General features: G+C 33.5%; 2 protein-coding genes across 6 annotated transcripts in view; one reads left to right on the top strand and one right to left on the bottom strand.

Moving 5' to 3' along the window:
- Nucleotides 1-1,123: 1,123 nt before the first annotated feature.
- Nucleotides 1,124-2,692, bottom strand: LOC143231399 (SCAN domain-containing protein 3-like). Its single transcript, XM_076465942.1, has 3 exons — nt 2,111-2,692; nt 1,697-2,002; nt 1,124-1,420 (listed from the first exon to the last, which is right to left on the bottom strand). Exons 1-3 carry the CDS (start codon nt 2,690-2,692, stop codon nt 1,124-1,126), a joined length of 1,185 nt encoding a protein of 394 aa, XP_076322057.1.
- Nucleotides 2,693-14,016: 11,324 nt separating this feature from the next.
- LOC143232880 (exportin-T-like) overlaps nt 14,017-22,005 on the top strand; it is a 73,411-nt gene continuing 65,422 nt past the window's right edge. The window contains exons 1-3 of one of the 5 annotated variants that reach the window (XM_076468887.1): nt 14,404-14,576; nt 17,626-17,682; nt 18,896-18,996. In XM_076468887.1, coding sequence (XP_076325002.1) covers nt 18,937-18,996 — 60 coding nt within the window. In that variant the 5' untranslated portion in view covers nt 14,404-14,576; nt 17,626-17,682; nt 18,896-18,936. Of the gene's footprint in view, nt 14,167-14,403; nt 14,636-17,625; nt 17,683-18,895; nt 18,997-22,005 lie in introns of those variants that run through there. The other 4 variants (XM_076468886.1, XM_076468885.1, XM_076468884.1 and 1 more) reach the window with 4 other exon arrangements.

Below are 22,005 nucleotides of genomic sequence, written 5' to 3'. Positions count from 1 at the left end.
ACTGTTGCAAAATGGTATGCTGAACCATCACTTGTGATCCTTCTGGGGGGGTCTGCGAATGTGTGGTAGTTTAATAGGCACAAGATCTAGGGAAGTTACCTTTTTCTCAGCTTCATCAAATATCTTGTTGTAATTTTCCTCAATGCACAACACCCGCAATTGCTCAATTGTCATTGCAGATGCTTAAGTCATGCCAGATACTGTTGCTGATTTTGCTTGGAATGCACGGTTTAGTTCCTCTAATGCAGCTAATTGATGCTGAGCCATCAACAATCCTAAAACTGTCTTTCCTTTGTCAAATCTGTCCAGCAGACCTCGTGCTTTCACTGCTACATCTGATTTTTCATTTGCTAATTCAGACAAAGAATCAACAATGTCACTGTTGTGATCATTAGCACATGAAATTGCAGATAGGTGGCACAACCAGCGTGTTGGACACAGTTGGCGGATGTATTTAACTAGACCAGTGGTTCACAACCTTTTTTTACCCACAGACCCCTTTTCCCTTCTTTTTTTCTTGGTGGACCCCTTCATAACTATTGGTCATAAGAAGACAATATTCTATTTTTCACTAATATAAATTTTGAGGTTTTAATAATCAAAGAAATAGTATATAATTAAGCTTTATTTTTAAATGAAAACTAATTTAATGCAAATAAAGTATTCTACAACAATTATAATAATAATGATAATTAGTAATAATAATAATAATCAAAATTATTGTGATAATAATTCTTTACCAATATCTTGTATTACAATATTATAATGTTTCTTCCATGGTCAAGGCCATGAAGATCAGAGCTCTTCAGGCAATTGAATTCACTGCAGCATTTATTTATGTACACTGGTTAAAATTTTTGATAAACCAGTTAAAGTTAAGTGTGTGATAAGAAAAAAAAAAAAAAGAGATAGGCATATTTATTCAATGAGATCCCTGTGGTTGATGCTGCTCGGCGAGTTTCTTTATATCTGGTTCCATCGATGTTAATGATAGTCGAATATTACCTCTTTTCACAATGTCAAGTCTATTGCGAGCTTTTGATAACAGTTGAGAAACACGACTAAATCCCGATTCAACAAGATAAGATGTTGGAAAAGCAATAACATAGAGCTGTGCTTTATCTCATAGCAAAGGGTACTTTGTAGCAACATCATTTGTCTTCCATACATTGTACTTTCCATCTTTGAATTTTGCACGCATTATTTCACCACTTTGTAATTCGATGAGAGGCTCTTGCAAAGATATGTCTATATCGGCAACATTAATTTCGAAAGGAATTGAAACCCATGTCGGTATAACCATCATGAGTAGGTCACTAAACCGAGTTTGCATATCTTCATGCATATTGTCCATATATTCACCATATAATGCAAGATCTTCATCTTGCAAGTCGCTGCTAACAGAGGCCAAACAAGAAAACTGTTCAAATGCACGACGCCTGATATTATTCTTATACAACTGTAGTTTCCTCAGAAAAGCAGCAATAGCACTTTTACTAGATACCAGATCAGAATCTTATCCTTGGAGCTGTTTATTAAGTGAATTCAATTTTTCAAATATATCTGATAAGAAAAACACATCACATTTATTTGCAAGCAGCTGTTCTCCAAGTTGTGTGTTAGCAAGAAAGGAAACAATAGAATCCCAAAGTGCAATGAAACGCTGAAGACAATTCCCCTTTGATAGCCATCTCACCTCTGTATGTAATACAAGCCGCTCAAACTCTTCTCCATTTTGCTTACATAATTCATGAAAAAGGCGGTCTCGGAGAGAATTTGATTTAATATGGTTAACTACTTGTATTACGACAGTAAGGGCATCATGCAAACTTGCACTCATTTTCTTTGCAACTAAGTGTTGACGGTGTATCACGCAGTGAATACAAAATACTTCCGGGACAGCTTTTTTTAAATGTGCAATAAAACCTTTGTATCTGCCTGTCATAGATGGTGCACCATCAGTAGCACAAGCGATTATATTTTTGAGTGGAATATTGTTTTCCTGGAAATAAGTAACAACTTCATAAAAAATTGTTTCACCTTTTGTGTCACAAGACTTCTAGCAAAAAAGCATTTCCTCTTTGGGTCCTTCATCATTGTTAAATCTAACATATGCTAATAAAATGGCCTCATTATCTCTTAAAGTGGATTCATCAAGTTGAAGGGCAAACTGTTTCACTTGCAAATGAGCTATCAATTGTTTTTCTACATCCTCTGCCATTTCATCAATGCGTCGTGACACAGAAGAGTTGCTTAAAGGGATGGAATTAGTAATTTCACTTGCATTTTGTTTCATAACTGACGAAATTATAACAGACACTGCTGGTAGAATTACTGTTTCACCATCATTATGGGGTTTTCCTGCCTTTGCTATTATTTTGCTAATCTCATATGATGCCAGTAAACCATCACTCATTTTACACACTTTGTTATTAAACAATTGAGACACTGTTTTTCTAGCTTGGAAATCATCACGAAGTTTTTTAAAATATTCTACTGGTTTATCTTTTTCTCCTGTGTGCTTCTTTTCTAGATGGATTTTTAGTTTACAAGGTTTCATACTATCATTTGAAAGTACATCCATACATATGAGGCACATTGGTTTCGTTTCATTATGTGGTGTTGGAATAAATCCGTAAGACAAATGTTCAACGAAGTACTGTCGGCACTTCTTTTTACTTGGAGCAGCCATGGGATGTCTGCAAAAAAAAAATATATATATACATACATACATATATATATATATAATTAATATATATACAGCTGGTAATACAATTATTGCATTTCATAATATCTAACTATATATATTGCTATCCATTTTTAGTAATTTTTCGACAAATAAAACACATATTTAGAAACAGAGTGCATGGTAAATGTTCGAGGTAAAACTGGTAAATAGAAATGATATAGTTAAAATAACTTGAATGATTAAAAAAAAAACTATACAAGTCATTCATTATTATCATTAGGGTCACCATTGACATTTTTAACTTCCTTAAAGCTGATAATTATATCAGATAACTGCCAAGATATGAATTGATATTTGAAATTTGTATCAAAACGGGAAAAAAATTGCCATTTTTCTCTTCAGTATTTTTATACTTTTATACTGGGAAATAATTTTTTTCATCATTGAAATGCAGAAATTTAAAAAAAATACGAAAGAATGTCTATACTAGGAACTCTTAATATCTCTTACCTTTTCACGATGGAGTTCAACATTAAACTGAAGTGAACTGCTTGGGTCAAGTCGACATTTTAATAGATTTTCCCCTAGAAGGGTTTGACAGATCGAAGTATTTCTGGAATAAATTCCCTAAGGAGATTAGTATGGGAGGGCGAAGGTCAGACAGACAATATAATAGGAAAAGAATCGACTGCCTGAGGCGCATATTTAAAAGCAGCTCTTATCACTTGTTTTTTTTTTTGCTTTCAAGGCAATTTTCTGGAAATTTTTCAAAATCTAGAAAATACATCCAAATTCGTTTGAATGTCTACTTCAGCTTTTTTCACGTCCAACCAAAATTACAGTAGAAATTGAATTTTTAATAATAAAAACCATTCTGAGTTGGTTTTCTTAATGGACCACCAAAATATCATTGTGGACCCCCAATTTGTTATGTTTTGCCTGTAGACCCCCAGAAATATTCCATGGACCCCTACGGTCCATGTGAACCCCGGTTGAGAATCCATGAACTAGACCATTGTGGCTGTATGACGATACAATATTTTCAAAGATTGTCTTGTATTTGCCTGACCTCTGAAGTAAGACACCAAGTTCATGTACCCACTGGATAGAATCTCAAACACATTCACAAGCTTCAACTGCATGTTGCATTATTAAATTAGCCTTGTGTGTTCCACAGTGAAAAAACAAAGCTGATGGTTGCTTTTTTTTTATTCTTGCCTAACATCCACTGTACACACTACTCGTGTTAGCGGCTCCATCATAAGTTTGTGCTCTTAAGCCTGACAGTGGTAAATTGAGTCCAGTCAGCACATCAAGTATAGTCGAGGATATTGTTTCACCAGTTGTATTGGAAACAATGTACAAATGAAGAAATGTCTCATGGACGTCAAAGTTCTCATCTACGTATCGTACACATATTGCTTCCTGTTCGGCACCTGTAACATCTTGAATGCCATCAACTATTAATGCAAAGATTATACTTTGCTGCACTTGGTGCTATGTTCCTCAATATTTGATGGCTGAACATCACCATTATTTCATTTTGAGCCTGGGGTGATGTGAATGTGGTTTTCTTTGACAAGTAGGCCATCAACTCAGGATCTTCATATTCCAGGAGCTTCATTAACTGCAGGAAATTCCCCTCCGTATCAGTATGTCCACGTAATGCTAAACCTTCAAGCAGCAAGAAACGTAAGCTTCTGAATATTTTGGCTAGACTTCTTTTCCATTCTGCTGCTGCTTTTTTCCATCATGTAGCTGGACAGTCACTGGAGTTAGATCAAGTGAACCTTCTGGAGATACAGCAAATCTGTGCTGAGAGGAGGATTGGTGTTCATTGAATTTCTGTTTTGCCTTTTACCAGTTGCAAAATCGGTGAATATGAAGGTATACTCCACTGGCCTCTCCAATTTCCCTGTAAAAAGGCCTCTATTTTCCGCCTTGGCGCAATGAAAGCATGTGATTTTTGAGTCTCATTGTTAAAGTGCAGCCATGGGAACTCATCAAACCACTTGCCCTGGAAGTTGATATTTTGAGATTTTGCTTTCTGTCGTGGTATTAGTTGTGCGTCTGGATGATATGGCTTTCCACACTGTATCTGTGGAGTGTCAAATTTTTCATTATTGCACAAATTTGTTTCATAACTATCTGGTAGTTCATGATATGCAATAGTTGCACAAGCATATTCAGTCTTGTCCTCTGATGAACATGGTATTTCCTCTGTATGGCAAGTTTCTATTCCTTTGCTTGAGGTTGTTGGATTATCTGCATTGACACTTGTAGTACTAGTAACTGGCTTAAGAACTGTCTAATATCAAAAAGTTTCAGAAACTTGCTTGTCATAATTGGAATATGTTTCCAAGATGACTCAACAGGGTAAAACACAATCTTTATTGAAAAACTCTAACGTACAATGAACGAAGATAGAAGAGAATGGAAGTAGGACTGAACTGTACAATGTATTTAAGTCGAACGCGCGAACCTCACAGTGACTACCAAACCGACTGACTGCTTGGGCATCGCTGGAACAATAATGTGTGCTGATTACAACACAAGTAATTGCAAGTTTCTCAAAAAATACTTAAACAGTCACAAATATATTATATTCCTGTTAAAGCTCATCAAAAAGCAAACACGTTGTGATATAATGTCTATAAGCACGTCTATTAAATAAAAACACCTAAACAAAAACTAGCAATACAATTCGAGTAGAGGCTTTAGGCCGTTAAAATCGCTCCCTTTGTGTTCTAATTATACAAGAAAATATAATATTTTTACTATCTATGATAAGAGAATATATTGTTGTTTTTTTTTACCATAAAGTACCAGCACTTTATTAGAGAGCGGTGATAACCTGAAATTTCATGGATTAATGAGGGCCACAAACACAGGTCTAATGAACCTTGTTGTAAAATCGAGGCTCAGATTAAAGGGAGCGGAGGGGGGTGATGTTTGGTGCGTCTGTATCCGAGCGGCCCGAACCTTTCGTTAACTGTACACTATGGTCAGCGATTTCGGCAGCTAAAGAGAATAATGCGTTCGACAATAAAACCGGCTAGACATGTATAACAACAAATGGCGTAGAAAAACCGCACGATATACACACAAAACTGATGCAGGTACAAGCTGCAAATGGCCTGCCAGATCTAGATCACAGGAGTTTATGCTTGGGAGTAATATTTTCGAATTTCATGCTCTGTTCAATCTGTTGTGATGAAAATTTTACTTAATCTTACACTACGTACAAGACGTAGGTAGATTCTGTGATAGTGCTTGCAAGCCTTGCATGTATACTTAGGCCTACTGACTGATACTTAAGGAAGTTACGAACTATAATTTAGATCGAAAAGCTTAGAAGCACGTCTATATTAAAGATGTACATTTCGGCTACTTAAAAAGCCTACATCTAGGCCTAATTATGTAATTCGATTGGTAAAAACACGAGAATCACAAGAACAAACACAATTTGTAGGCCTGTAATGCAATAAAACAATTCAACAGACCAAACTGTAAGGGGGGGGGGTGATTGTATGCACCATACACCCCACCTAAAATGAAGGGGGATGTATCCCACCCATTCCCCCAGTATCTACGCCCCTGCCTGATAGTAACAACGTCAATCTTAGTTATTTGGGGCCTCGAGCACGAATGTTTTTAGACACCACTGATGATAAAAACTACTAATTTCATTACTTCTACAAGCCAATATGTACTAATATAGTGATTAAAAAGTCATTTCTACTCACAAACATGTACTACTGCGCCTGCCCCTCGCTAGTACAGCGGTATGTCCACTGATTTACAACGCTAAAATAGGGGTTCGATTCCCCTCGGTGGGCTGAGCAGATAGCCCGATGTGGCTACTGCGCCAGTATTGGTATATGGTTGTTTATTGCACTCAGCAAACAATCGGCGCATCCCACATGTGCTTAATTAATGAGGTCTTGTAACTTTTAAAAGCCTGTTGCTTTTTACTGAGTGGTGCTTTGGATAAATTTAATTGAAAATATTTTTGTTTCAAATGATTGTAAGAGAAAAGTTAGCAAAAGTAGGGGTCGAAATAAAAGTAAAGTCCCGGTGAATCATGGGCTTTTTGACATGCTTGGAGTCGGATCCCTAAGCAACCACTTAGTGTGCTTAAGCCTAATACCTTCACTAATCTATCTCAGCTCAGTAAAAGGAAATTACAACCATTTTATACAATTAATTAAATGTAGAATTTATTGTATAAAACATTACATACTTTTCAGTAAGTGAATTAGTTTTATTGCAATCGGGTCACATTTTGTTATGCTTAAAATGCTGACAACCACTGGTTGTAGTTTTTCTAGAACAACTGACGTGAGGATTTATCGACCTTCTAACCCCCAATAAAAAAAATAAAAAACGGCTAGTATATAGACAGTTAACAAGCCGATTGTGTCATTTCTGGATAATATATGTTAGTGTAGTTTGATCTAAATGTATTATACTTGTGGTAAATTTGTTGTAAAGAAACAAATGCAAAACATTACAAAATTCGTCAAAAAGCGCATTAGATGTATTTTTAAATAAAATGTGGGGACCAAGACAAATCATGGGCTCCACACATTTGCACCGTTTGTGTCAAACAGTTGAGACAATGAATTGAAGGGAAGAAAGAAATATTTGCTTTTGAAATTCCAATGGTCTGGCATGTGCTTAGAAACCATAAAGAGAACTGCTATTTTTGCTTGTATAACGTTAAAAGCGACAACACCCGAAATAAAAAAGGAAATTTCTTATCCGAGTCTTCATTCTGCCATAAGAGCTGTTGGTCATGGATCTAATGTACCTGTACAAACTACACCAAAGCCTCTTGATAAAGTTCCATCTTATTCCAAATGTGATGTCAATAGAAATGATAATAAGGGATTGTTTTCAACCTGAAACCTCTAGAAATGCTTCATCAAGACATCAGGGAAATGCACATGTAATATTAGGAAAGTTGGAACATCAACATGATGGCTTGTTATTGAAAGGATCATTTAGACGTTATACATAACAAAAGGCCACAGCACGTAGTTTTGAGACTAAAACACATGGAGATCACCAAAAAATTATGATGCATATTCCTTTGACATCAATGTTCTTCCATTTTCTTCAGGTTGTTTGTGTTTTTGTTAACAAAAAAATGTTCATTGTGGTAAATGAAATGATAATTTGATATATATAAGTTTTCCCTTCCCGATTTAAAAACAACAACCTTAGATGATAGAAAAAAAGAATATTGTTTTCGGAATCTGCCTAGCTAAATAATGGAGTATCTGTTTTTAAAACCAAAATAGCTTTTATGAAATTTAAATTCGCAGATCTATGTAATCCAAATTGTCACGTATTTTCAGTGGCTGTGCTCTAAAGGACCTGTACTTCAAAAACAAAATTTTAAGACATTCCATCGACAAATTTGTTGGTTTTTTTTTAATTTCGCGCAAAGCAACACGAGGGCTATCTGCGCTAGTCGTCCTTAATTTAACAGTGTAAGTCTAAAGCTAGTCATCACTACCCACTTCCAACTCTTAGGCTACTCTTTTACCAACGAATAGATTGATTGATTGTTACATTATAACGTCCCCACGGCTGAAAGGTCATGTGTGGTGTGACGAGGATTCGAACCTGTGATCATCAGATTTTCAGATTTCGAGTCAAACGCCTTAACCCATAACCTTAGCCATTGATTCATGCCGAGCTCATTGAGCAATATCATTATACGAGATGTAAACTCTCTAATTTTGATCGAATTTTTTCTATTTTTTTCTTTTCACCCAAAGTACAAAAGGTTTAATTAATAAAAACATACTTTTATGGATTCTTTTTTCAAATTTGGTACATTGATAGTTCATACAAACCTATATTGGATCTAATTATAAACCACATGTGTAAAACTGTTTTACGAAATCTCTCAGTTTTGACCAAAATATTTACGTACACCTCAGCAAAAGCTATCTGTTTAAAGCTACAGCTTCATCTTAGAGTAAATATGGACGCTTTTAATTTTTTATCATTCTGGTTAAAGACACTGACGTAGAACAGCAAAGCTACATGGTGAAAGTACATAAATATACATACACAACATGACCACATGTGAACACCTATTCTAATTAGTGGATTCGCCTATTTCAGTCACACCCATTGCTAACAGGTGCATAAAATCAAGCAACAGCCATGCAATCTCCATAGATAAACATTGGTAGTAGAATGGGTCGTACCGAAGAGTTCAGTGACTTTCAACGTTGCACTATCATAGGATATAATCTTTCCGACAAATCAGTTCATCAAATTTCTGCTCTGCTAGAGTTGCCCCGGTCAATTGTAAGTGCTGTTATTGTGAAGTAGAAACGTCTAGGCGCAATAATAGTCCAGCCAAGAAGAACTCTGGACCGTCGAGTGCTGAATCGCGTAAAAATCGTCTGTCCACAGTTGACACACTCACTACCGAGTTATAAACTGACTTTGGAAGCAACTTCAGCACAAGAACTGTTCACCAGGAGCTTCATGAAATTGATTTCCATAGCTGAGCAGCCGCACACAAGCCTAAGATCACCATGCACAATGCCAAGCGTCGACTGGAGTAGTGTAAAGCACACTGCCATTGGATTCTAAAGCAGTGGAAATGCGTTTTCTGGAGTGATGAATCACGCTTAACTATCTGACAGTCTGACGGGCGAATTTGGGTTTGGTGGATGCCAGGAGAACGCTACCTGCCTGAATGCATAGTGCAAACTTTAATGTTTTGTGGAGGAAGCATAACACTATGTAACAAAATTTTTACTTTTTCTTGTCTCTGGGCAGAAAGTGTTATTTCCCAATTGCTTATGCCTAAATTAAATGGAAAAGACCTATTTTTCTCTTCTAATTTTGCTTTTGTAACCTGGGTAATGAAATTTTCAAATTTACCCATTTTTCCGGAACATTTTAGGTAGATTCTGTGCTGAGTAGCTGATAGAGAATTTTCTCAAACTTACAAGAATTTTCAAGAACTTTCAAGAATGTTGTAAAAGTTACGAAAATTTTCCATAGTAATATATATACAGGGGCTCATCACTCACCACTTCAGATTAGTTCTAGCTGCCTAAGTGAACATATAGACCTATCTGATTTTATCAATTTTATTAATCAAGAATCTGCAAGCACTCTCCAGACGCATTCTGCTATGTAGGGACAGAAGGGACACTGCAGCGCACTACAACAGGAAGCACTGGTCACAACGGACCGAGTTCTCTGTGGGGAGGCACAATGTCAAGTGTGAGCCACTAGTGGACCTCCAGAAGGTGTTGTTCCCACAATTACACATAAAATTGGGTCCCATGAAACAATTTGTCACATCTCTTGATAAGGTGGCTGCAGTAGGGTGCGTCAGCGGATAAAGGATAAAAATTAAAATGTCCCAATTTTTTTGCTCAGTTGCTCAGTTGTGCCACTGCATGAGAAAAGAACATAGACAAAGTTTCATTTCAATCGCGAAGTATTTAGGGGTCGCCCATCCCTCGCAAAGTTCACTATTTTACTTAAATTTACCCTACATTACATTGTTAATGGTAATTAAGTTATTTAAAGAAATTATTTAATATTTATTGATTATACAATTAGCAAAAACATAAAAACTTGAAAGAAAAATTTATTTCATTGAAGTTTTATCTTGCCTGCCCCCTTCGTATTATGTTCGCCGATGTTCTTCTGCCACCTGATCATATACTGAAATTGATCTTCGTTCTTGGTGCGGCCCTTTGCCGTAAACTGTTGAATTAAAGCTACTCCTCTTTCAGCTGCGTCACTTGTCACAAAAAGTTTCTTTACTCTGTCCTTTCCTTGTTTGTACTCTTCGGAGGCGCTTCACTCTTTCGGTGGTAATGATAAAAATGCGCTACTTTTATCCAGATGGTAGAAAATTTTCTTCGTTGCCGAGGTAAAAAAATCTGGAAGTTTTCTGGAAACAGCATTGCTTGCAGCATCAACTGTTAAACGTGGAGTTGGCCTAGGAGATCCTTTCACGGTATTCATATTTGAGACCATCTTGAGTTTGTCGCTATTCGTTACACCAAGCCCAAGCCCAACTGCAACCTCAGATAAATACCATAAATGCCGATTCATTGCCTTTGTACCAACTTCCTTAATCATATGATTTTCATGCAATGCAAGTTCCTTGAGTAGTGTAAGGTCCCTTCGAGCTGACACGGAAGCATCCTTAGCTGTAAACCATGAGAGCAAGTAATGTTTAGTTATAAAGACACACAAATCGCCAAGTTTGCTGCAGAAATGTGCGTTAAATGAAACACGAGATGAAGCAGGCCGTGGTTGCAGTCTACCAAACTCCTCTTGGAACATCCAAATATTTAGAGAATATATTGCTCGAGCCATCCATCGTGCACGATGTACAGCACCAGAAGTACGGAAAGAAACTGAAGAACGTCCGTGTGGAAGAGATCCAAGAATAATGACAGCTAATTCCAAGAGCTCTTTATAATCGTCCCGTGGTTGATGAGATTAAAGGAGATTCTGACAAAATTGAATAATATCATCCTTCAAAGGCTGTATTCGGAGTGGCATTGCTTTTACTGCTGTTATGTACTTAGTTTTATTAATTTTAGGCCAACAATCTTTAAAGTTTAAAAACAAAGTAATATCTGGACTTTCTGATGTCTCTATCACGAGAGTAGAGAATACAGCGCTCAGAAAAATGTCCAAAATGTGATGTCTACAGGCAAGGTGCAAGAGCTCACGTTCAAGTAACATTTCAATCCTCAGACAGACGCCAGATTTGGATCCTGTATTGGTCGCCGTGGTGTCAAAGCAAAGCGATTTAATTTTGTCTTTTACATTCCATTCTACTAAAACTGATCCGATCTCAGAAGCTACTGAATTTGCATCCCCACTATCAATCTTGGGCACTGAAAGAATCTTCTCTACACCTTCACCTGAAACTAAAATTGCCAAACGTTCGATCTTCTCTCTGCCAACCAAGTCAGGCATCAGCTTACCATCCCAATGTAATGTCAAAGGAACGTTTGGAGAAAAACTTTCCTTCAATTCAGCTGCTAGAAGAGTACGGTTAGTAATTCGTTTCCTCCTTATGGAACTTGGGCTGATGGCAAGATCCTCGATATTATGTCCAATATGAGCTGCAAAAGGAAACAAAATTTGCGCGGCTTTTCGGTCACTGATCTGCGTTCTGTCTAAAGCCGAAGCTAGCCTTTCACTAATGCCAACTTTTCGTTTGGTTCCGAAAGCACGTTGTTATTTTGTGCGCATTGCACAACCCCTAAATATTAATGTATTGGATTGATTTTTACGCTAGCATATTCTTTTCATTGAATGGAATCAAATTATAAGCGAGCGACTGAGTGTCACAACTTTTTGTTTTTTGACGCATCCTAGTCTGCAGCCTTCAAATACCTTCGAGACTTCTTCTCTAAGCTGTTTTAGATAAAGTTTGAAGCAGGTGTATTCGTTGGACTACAAATAAAGAAGATTCTGGAGTGCACAAAATTCCCCAAGAAGCTCGGTAAGAAGGAAAAAAGCTTAGGGTAGCTTTGTCGCAGTGGTTTGAGACTTCTTTGGAAATCACAAGGCCGAAAATTATGTAGAACTGTTTGAGGCTCTGGTGAAGAACTACGGCAAAATGGGCTGCAGGATGTCCCTAAAAGTCCATATCTTTGACACTCATCTTGATAAATTCAGGGAGAACATGTTAGCATACTCAGAGAAGCAAGGCAAGCGCTTCTACCAAGATATGCTGGACTTTGAACGCCGCTACCAATTAGCGTATAATGAAAACATGATAGGAGACTGTATTTGGGTGCTGATACGTGAAAGTGATTTAGATTACAATGGTAAATCTCGAAAAACTACTCCCTTCTGAACATTTTTGTATAACTTTAGTATAAATACATGTAAATATTGATTCATATGTTGCTTTATTCAGACTTTGTGTAAATGCAAATGTGCAAATTTGCCCGTTTTTACATAGAAATAGGTTAATTTTTAAACTTCATTATCTAGGTTACAAAAGCAAAGTTTGAAGGGAATAATGGCCATTTTCTGTACTCAATTACGAAATAACACATACTATCCAGGAACAAAATTTGTGTTACATAGTGCAATGGTCTGGGGCTGTTTTTCATGGTTTGGGCTAGGCTCTTTATTTCCAGTGGAGAGAAATCTTAATGCTGCAACATATAATGACATATTAGAGAACTGTGTGCTTCCAACTTTGTGGCAACAGTTTCGGGAAGGCCTTTTCTTGTTTCAGCATGACAATGCCCCTGTGCACAAATCGAGGACCATAAAAACATGATTTTTCGAGGTTGGTTGGGAAGAACTTGACTGGCCTGCACAGAGCCATAATCTCAACCTCATCGAACACCTTTGGGATGAATTGGAATGCTGACTGCAAGCCAAGTCTTTTTGCCCGACATCAGTGCCCATTCTCACTAATGCTCTTGTGGCTGAATAGGAGTAAATTTCCACAGCCATGTTCCAAAAGCTAGTGAAAAGCCTTCCCAGAAGAGTGGAGGCTGTTATAGCAGCAAAGGGGGGGGGACCAACTCCATATTAATGCCCTTGTTTTTGGAATAGAATGTTCAATAAACACATATGGGTGTGATGGTCAGGTGTTCACATACTTTTGGCCATATAATGTAAGTATTGGTTATTCTATATGAGCTAGATTAACAGTTTTTAGTTAAAGCTTTCAAAATAATCGTATGGGTGAATGGTTATTTTTTACAATTCATTGCCAACTTTTAAGCACAAATTTGCTAAATTTTATGAAACTTTCCGAAATATAAATAATAATGTTTAATACAGCTGTACCGAGTGTATGAAGTTGCTGACAAGAAACTGTTATTTTAGATTCCATAGCGTTACTGTAAAGAAAGTTATTAACACTGTTTTAATGAGGAAAACTTACTACCATATTATTTTAAAGCATTTTGGTCCTGTAAAGTATAGGTCTGTTTTGAATAATAGTATTGCGATCTTAAAGCTGTTGGGTGTCACTTTCTTACTTGCTGTGGTTTCTTGGTGTGTCTTGACAAAAAGAGTCATGATACCTTGTAAAGAATGCCTTAGATGAGACTAAAAAGAATTGAACGTACATCTTAAGGGAATGAAATCAAAATTAGCGACCAAACTGGTAGCTACACTTATTGCATTGATTTTAATTTTTGCAGGTAATATTAATTAATTAATTAATTAGGCTGCGTATTTTGTTTTAGCAACCATTATGCTGCAAGATGAACAAAAAATATTGCCTGGCTGTCGACATTTCTGCACAGCGTATAGTGTTACAACTATGATCTCCATCACAAAATAAGCATTGCCTCTACGGAATGAAAAAGTAAAGGGTATCCAGAACACATTTAGCTTAACAACTTTCTTGGCCACGTGTTGTACGAAAATAGCAAAGATTTATAAAAATATAATTTTGGGATAATACTACAGAAAGTCGAAAACTCACGGTATGTTTATCTTAATATTATATTCAATTATGACTATATTTCATATATTGTAATCATATTAAACATTACATAAGATGTCATAAAAGGTAAACATATTTATACTAAATCTTAGCTGCCATATTACTGTTTATATGATATTTGTAACCACAATCTTTTCGTTGATTTTCAAGCTTTTATTTATTGCCACTTTTTGTGTCATGTTAAAGGAAAAATAAATTAACATTAGTAAAATTTGTTTAGAGGTCATGTTTGTTCTTTACGCTTGCTTCGTTAGAGAGTATGTTTTAAAACTTAAAAAAAAAGTGCATAATGAAAGAAACGTGGACTTTCAAATTAGTTGAAATTTAAATATCGTGTTAATTTTACTGTATTGTTCAAGTAACATTGTCCTGGAAGGTATTGTCGGAAAGGTACGCTTTATACCTGCCGGTGTTTGTTTGTGTGGAGTGAATAACTTGAACAAACAAAGGTGTTAAATTTAATAATACTAATACTGTAATATTAATATTATTACTACGAAAATACTATTACTAGTGTTAGTAATATTAGGAAAAGTATATTTTTAACTTGCATAGTTAAAAGTAATAATATGAAGAAAGTGCATTATTTAGGTTGGTTAATTGTAATAGTAAATTCTACGAAATGCAGTGGTACTATAGTACAACTAGAGTAAGACCGCTAGTACTTTCTAAGTTTCAAGAGTTTGAATAAAATAATGTATAACTATGACAGTATAAGGAAAAATGATATATAAAATGATAATATAGTAGTTTATTATTTCTTTGTTCTAAACTGTTAGTGTTACAGGGTGATATTAATATTAAAATATTCTTAATTTTCGTGAAGTTATATCCTATAGAGTGATCTTGAAACTCATGAAACTGGTAAAAGAAAGTAATAAAGGAGAGAAAAATAGAATATTCTGATATTCCAGTATTTTCTTATATATAGTATAGTAACTTGATAGTTCTCATAATTTGTTCACTCCATGAATTTGCAAGATCTTTATAGATCTAACTCTTAAGTAAACTTAATACTATGAGTAGGTAGCCCTATAGTGGATTCCTAATTTAGTTTGTATAAGACGTTTTGAAGCGAAAGTCATGAAGCACTTATTTTAAAATGAACTAAGAAAGGATCAACACTTTTCATCTATTCCTTTTTAATATGTACAAATTATAACTCATGAAAAATGTTTTCACATCTTTTTCTGCTTTCATTTTCCCACTTTTTTATTTTTTAGATATTTTTGCAGAACTGCACTTTAGCATCAAATATATGGCAATGACAGATAATGTCTCTTACATTTATGTGATTCATATTTACTGACATTGGACATTAAGACTGAATTATGAAAAACATGAGACTAAGAAATGTATTTCACACTTGAATTTTTCTGAAAAGAAAATTCTTAACTTTTTTTCACTGTAACTTAGTACAAAATGTACTTGTTTATTAATGTGTCAGGAATATTTTTTAATGCAATTTAAAATATCATGTTATGCTTTGTATAAAATATATGGTAGCATTAATTGAAGAGAAAAAAATAATTTTAGATGAAATTTACACAAATATTTGAAGACTGGTTTCTAAAGGTGAATCATACAATTGTTTTGTTTAATTAAAAAATGGTGAATTTCTTTTGGAATGTTTGTTTTACTATTTTGGTTTTTCTGTCATGGTCTTTATGGCCAATGTTAGTGTAGATGAGCAGTGCAAATGTAGGAGAGACTGGCTATCAATTTTATGTTATACCTCACTTTAGTATAACTAAGAATGTAATGGTATTTTATTTCATTTTTTCAAGAGATTTTTACCAAACTAAATCAATAAAACAGTTAAGAAAAAATTAAAAAACTTGGCCTTAACTTACTTCTTAAGTGTAGGATCTAGTATGTGGATAGTATCTCACTAGATAAAGTCTCACCAGGTTTTGTTAAAAAAAAAAGGACAGTGTTTCACCCAAATGCTTTTCATTTAATTTTTATTGTCTTTTTGAAGACTTGTTGAAAGTGTTTGCAGTTTTAGGTTTGTTCGTTTCAAAGGGATAATCTAATTACAACTTGTACTTTTCAAGGTGAGAAATTACACGTTGATGCAAAAAATGTGGCACTTTGTTGCACAAAATTGCTGTCTCATTAGAAAAAAAATGGTTTTATTTCAATAAAACAATTGTCAAATACATTTTTCAGTTGAATACAAGAGATCAAAAATCTTCAAAAAATGATTGTAAAATCCAAAAGACATACAAAAAAAACAATTTTGTCTGAATACTAAACAAAAATATGATGATTCAATTCATGTGAAGAAAAACTTGAACAATTGCTTACAGTTAAAACATCATTCAAAAATACTTTTTGAATATTTATAAAAATCGGAGAAATTTTAGTGGTTAATTTCATTTGATTACCACCTTTGAGTTTTGTAGTTATAATTTTTCACAAAGTATGCATCTTGTGTTTTATCAGAGTAATGCCAAATTTTTGTAAAACTGTTTTTATTAATTGGAATGCAACATCAAAATTTAGTTTGTTTTGAAGCAAGAATTGGTAATAAAGGAGGTGAAACATTGCCCTGGATCTATAGGAGTCCTGAACAACTACTAGTAGTAGTAGACTTACACAAGCTGACAGTTTTGTCTGATATTTAAACATACTATTATTTAAGAGAAGAAAATTAAACTTTACTGTTTTCATGTTTAGTTTATAAACATTAGCAATACTTTAAAAAATATTTTGCAAAAAAAAATAATGAAACTGTGTTTATTTCAATACAAAACCCATAGAATATAATGTATATAAAACTTAGTACAAAATTTTATACGTACAGGATTCTTTCCGAACATATTTATGAAAAACAAAATGGAAGCATTAAAATGGGATTTTTCAATTCCATGGCTGTCAGTATTGTTGATTTTAAAAGTCTTAAGTAATATCAAAATGTAGCTGTTTGTATTTTGTAAGATATTGTAAAGTATGGACTAAGAAAAATAAGGAAAGTTAAAGGAAAAGGCTTAAACACATAGGCCAGGTAATGTTTCCCCAAGGGTTTTGAAGGAGGTTAAGGATTGTATATGTAAGCTATTTTCTATAATTTTTTAAGTCCTTAAATATTGGCAGGTGTCAGAAGACTGAAAGTTGACTAGCACCACTCCACTTTTTGAGGGAGGTGATAAAAATTGTGCCAGTCTTGCATTAGTGATGGACAAAGTTTATTAAAGTGTAATAAAGGTGCCTTGAAAAGACATTCAACAGAGTTTGAAATTTTGTTGGATTAGCTTCTTTTAAAGTTATATCTGTTAAATTTGCTGAACGTATCAAACTATAGGAATAGGTGATCCTTTTGGAAATGTTTTTTCTATCTAGAATGATTTTCACAGTATATTTTAGTGGCTTGTAACATGAAAAAGAGTTTTGATATTGAGATAAATGTGTAAGATATCTACTTTTTGCATTATAGAAGTATTGAAAGTAAAAAAGAAAAGGATTTAAGTTTGATTGTCAACAAAAACTTAAGGTATAAGTGTTTTGATTATAATAAACAAAGTTTTGATATCTGTTTATTGGAATTTAAAGTTTGAGAGGAAAAAGCTATATTGTTAAAGACTAGTAATATCTTGTATGTATTTTTGTTTCATTCACCAGAGCAGCATTTCTCAAACTTTTGTCTTCCATGCTCCCCCTTTAATAAATGAATTGTTGCATATCCCCACCCTATTTATTTTTTTAAATGAATGGAAAAGTGAATTAAGTGGCAAGATGTAATACGTGGATATGCATTGAAATGTTGTAGTAAATACTAATCATTTTCATTAATAAAAACATATTAAAACACTAATATTAGTGAAAATACTTACTCTTGCCCTCTTGGGAGGGAGTATGCCCTACATTTTGGGAAATGCCACACTACAGGAAGGATGTCAACATGCTGTATAAACTGTAGTTATGCTGTTAGATTATTTTCTGCTTTTTGGGAATTTGAGTTGTATCAAAAATGCTAAAAATCCAGTTTTTTATGTGCAGCATAAAAGAACAAGTTTCAAGAATTTGGATAATCTGGTAGTCTGTTTAAAAAAAATAAACATGCCCAAAAACTGTAATAAACAAGTTGCAGATGCAAGTTGAGTGTTAAGGAGACTCAGTTTCAGTTATGAAAGACCATATTTTGAATTAGAAGAGCCATATTGAATTTGGTTTTGATGCTTTCATTGATTGATTTTGGCTGATGGAGGATGTCCTTAAGGGACTATAATGCTGTGGTGTCATTACATTTATCTGTTTTTAACTCATATTTATAATAAAATAATTTTTGGTGTCGTATTAACTAACCTTGTGAATAATCTTTTGTATTTGTTGAAGGAATATTTCAAATTCCAGAGAGTAAATACCTGTATCTTAAAAACAAGTTTACCTAATAGGTTTATATGTGTTGCATTTTTAATATCACCCCTCCCAATTTTACATCAAATGTTGTAAACACTTTATAAATTCTTCAGATTTTACATACTGTGTCAAAAATATTTCACTATAAATGAACCACAGAAATGCATTGCATCTCACTTTAGTTGTTAAAAGTTTATCTTAATATGAATTACATGCAAGTTTAATAATGAATTTCATGTTCTTGTACTTCATTTGTGGGGAAAATGTTGTTGTAAGTGTTTAGGAAATCTTGATGTTTAATGCTTTTTGTTGTTACATGTGTTTCTTCTTGAACTAAAATACCTCAGTACTCAAGCTACATTGATCTAGTAAGAAGATATCATTAGCAATGGACTTTGAAGCTGTTCAAGGTTTTGCTTCCCATCATGATCCATCTGTTCAAACAAGAGTACGAAATTTTCTTGTGAAGTAAGACTTATGTTTTAGATTAAATGATAATTTTCTGTGTCAAGTAAGAAACTAATTTAGCTGAAGTTTTTGGTAATAGTTTGTGGCTGTGCCAGTTATTACCATTAGTTTAAAAGAATGTAAGTGTAACACACATGATAGCTAGATAAGCATATGTTTACAGATTCATTTTTAGCTGGGCTATTAATGAAATTTACCAATTAATTATTCATTGGGCGTGTTAATCACTTGCATTCAACTAATCTATTATTTTTATGAGATGGCTGAAATAAAAAGAAAAAAAATTAAAAGTTCGATTTCAGTGTCAGTGGTGAGTAGAACAAATAGCCCATTGTGTAGATTTATGATTAATGTCAAACAAATATAATGCTAATTCAGTTACCAATCTCTAGCCCCATGTGCTAGTAGTACCACTAATTGTTTCATTTCATATTGAGAATTTACATATATATTTCTTGCTAATTCTGGGATAAAAACTAAAACATTTTTAGGTAAGCTATGAAAAGCTAAGAATGGGAAAGGACTTTGAACTCTTTCTAGTTCCTGTTTATCTTTGCATTTTCATGTTTATCTAGCACATTATAAACATTCCTATTGATGAGTTTACATTATTTTACAAAATAATATGGTATTCTGAATAATTAAAATTGGAAACACCCAGTGTTATCAGCTGTGAAAATCCACACAATGTTTTAATACTGGAAATTTAAACATAGTTGTTGGTTTTCAGCAGAACTTGTTTTCATGTGTTTTTCTTTCTAAACTGAAAGCTTAGATTTTGCCTTTTTTTATTTACTTTATATCAAAATACACTTTAAAATATGTTGAAGATTTGTGGTTTATTCTTCACCAGAATTTTAGCAATTTTATTGTTTTCTCAGATTTTTTTTTTTTAACTAGCCCTTATTCTAGTTGAATTGACTTTCTTACAGTCCTAAATGTTCTTTTTGAACATCATTACAGCACCTCGTATTCAAGAAGTCCCTTCCATATTATACATTACACTCTTCAACATTGAAACCCATAACCTACCTTTTGTTGTTGTTTTTTGCACTCATTGTAACTTTAGACTTTTCTGGAGTTAGAAACATTCATAAAAGTGTTTCACACCCACAACTATACCATCAATAGCAAGTTTAGGAATACATATATGTTAAAGTTCAATAAATTATTCAAATAATTCATGTAAATAAGGAACAGGCCATTGACAGACCACCCCCAATAATGTTTCAAAATTTGAAACATTTTTCACTGCACTTGCTATCAAAAGCTTTTGTAATTCAAGATTAATATTTTCTAGTAGGTTCTTCATATAAAAAAAATAAAATGCCTTGTAGAAAAATTACTTCAAGGTAGTGGCTAGGACTTGAGTATTAGATCTAGTATTCATTCTAATACTTCAGTGTAAACAAAAGTTGGTTTACATTTTTAAAGGGTTCATTAGGTTATTTTTGGAACTTTTCAAAACAAGTATACATATGAAAAAAATTAATATTGTTTGACCATTTATTTTACAAAGATCCAGAAGTCAACTAGTTGCAATGCTTTCTATATCCATTTTGTTGTTTATAATTTTTGAAAATACACTATCCACTTTTTGTTGGAACTTATAAAATATATTATACATTAAACTTTAAAAGTGTATTTTATAAAGTAGGTTTCTTCTCATCAAACTTTATACTTTATTATTTAGACAATATCTTTTAAATACTAAAATGAAATGTAAACTTCCATTAGTTTATGAACGTGATATAACCAACATTCATAAAATTCCTTCCTACTTTGCCAATCACGGCATTCAATCTTTGCTGTGAGAGATAATGAATAATAATGAGTTTTAACATATTGTTTTTAATGTATGTAATTTTGCTGTTTATGGAACCTGTATAATAAATAATGTGGGAAATAATTAGTTTTATCTAGAACAAACTGTTCCTTTTAGTTACAAAATCTATTGTACAGAAATCATTACTTAAGCAGTGTTCAAAAACCAAGTTAGAAATTAAAACTATTTAATAATGCAGGCTAAGTAATTTGTATGTAAGAGAAGCTTGAATGAAAAAATAAACTATGCTAAAAGATTTTGTAAAATTCACTTCTCAAAGATTTTTAAAGTTCTTTCATATGGTATAAAATTGACAGTATCTTGTCACAATACAGATTTCAAATGAGATATTGCTGGTATGAATTTCATCAGTGCCAGTGCACTGTCAAATTCATTGCATGTTAATATTTTACTTGATTTTAATGGAACTGAGTGGTGCACCTGTTGGTAGTGTACATGCATTATCATTCAGGCTCTTCTGGAAATCTGTTAAAAACTATTCTGTAAGTAAAGAAGAGCTTTACATTTAGTAAGCTCTTGAATATGCTGAATCAAAAAATAAAGAATATTTTAAAGGGCAGTGCATTACTTACCTATATTCAGAAAATGTTTAGTGACAATAGTATTAAATATTTTAGGTTAGATTCAGATAATTTCTGTATTTTTTGTAGTTGGTTATTTATGTATAGTCCTTGCACTTCATTCTACTCACTAAGTATTTTTGATGAATCAAGATACATTCTAGGAAAGAGAGGAAGGTAAGAATTATAAAAAAATATATTTATGTTATTTTTCTTGTGATAAATAACATTTTATGTTGATGTTTCACTGAAACACTTAACTTTTGAAATCGCAAGGGTTAAAAATTTGGAAGAAGGTACATGAAAATACTGAGACAATGACTTTTAATTTTGAGAGGAAAACAAAGTTAATTATTTTAATTACATTTTATTTATATATTATAAAGTTAGGTTATTAAAGTTGCAACCAAATTGGAAATAATGAAAACTAAGTGTCCTTAGCTTGTTTCTGAATGAAAAGTGTCATTTTTAGAAGGAGCATGTTTTATTCCAAAGTTTTTTGTTTTTTTATTATAATGTATTGCTGTAAAAGATTGTTGGGGATAGTGTATAAGTAACCTATTTATGTTTTGTGACTTTTTAA

Source organism: Tachypleus tridentatus, chromosome 11, assembly GCF_004210375.1.
Source record: "Tachypleus tridentatus isolate NWPU-2018 chromosome 11, ASM421037v1, whole genome shotgun sequence".
Taxonomy (NCBI): Eukaryota; Metazoa; Arthropoda; class Merostomata; order Xiphosura; family Limulidae; genus Tachypleus; species Tachypleus tridentatus.
The sequence above is the reverse complement of the archived record's forward strand: the minus strand, read 5'-3'. Positions and strand labels throughout refer to the sequence as shown.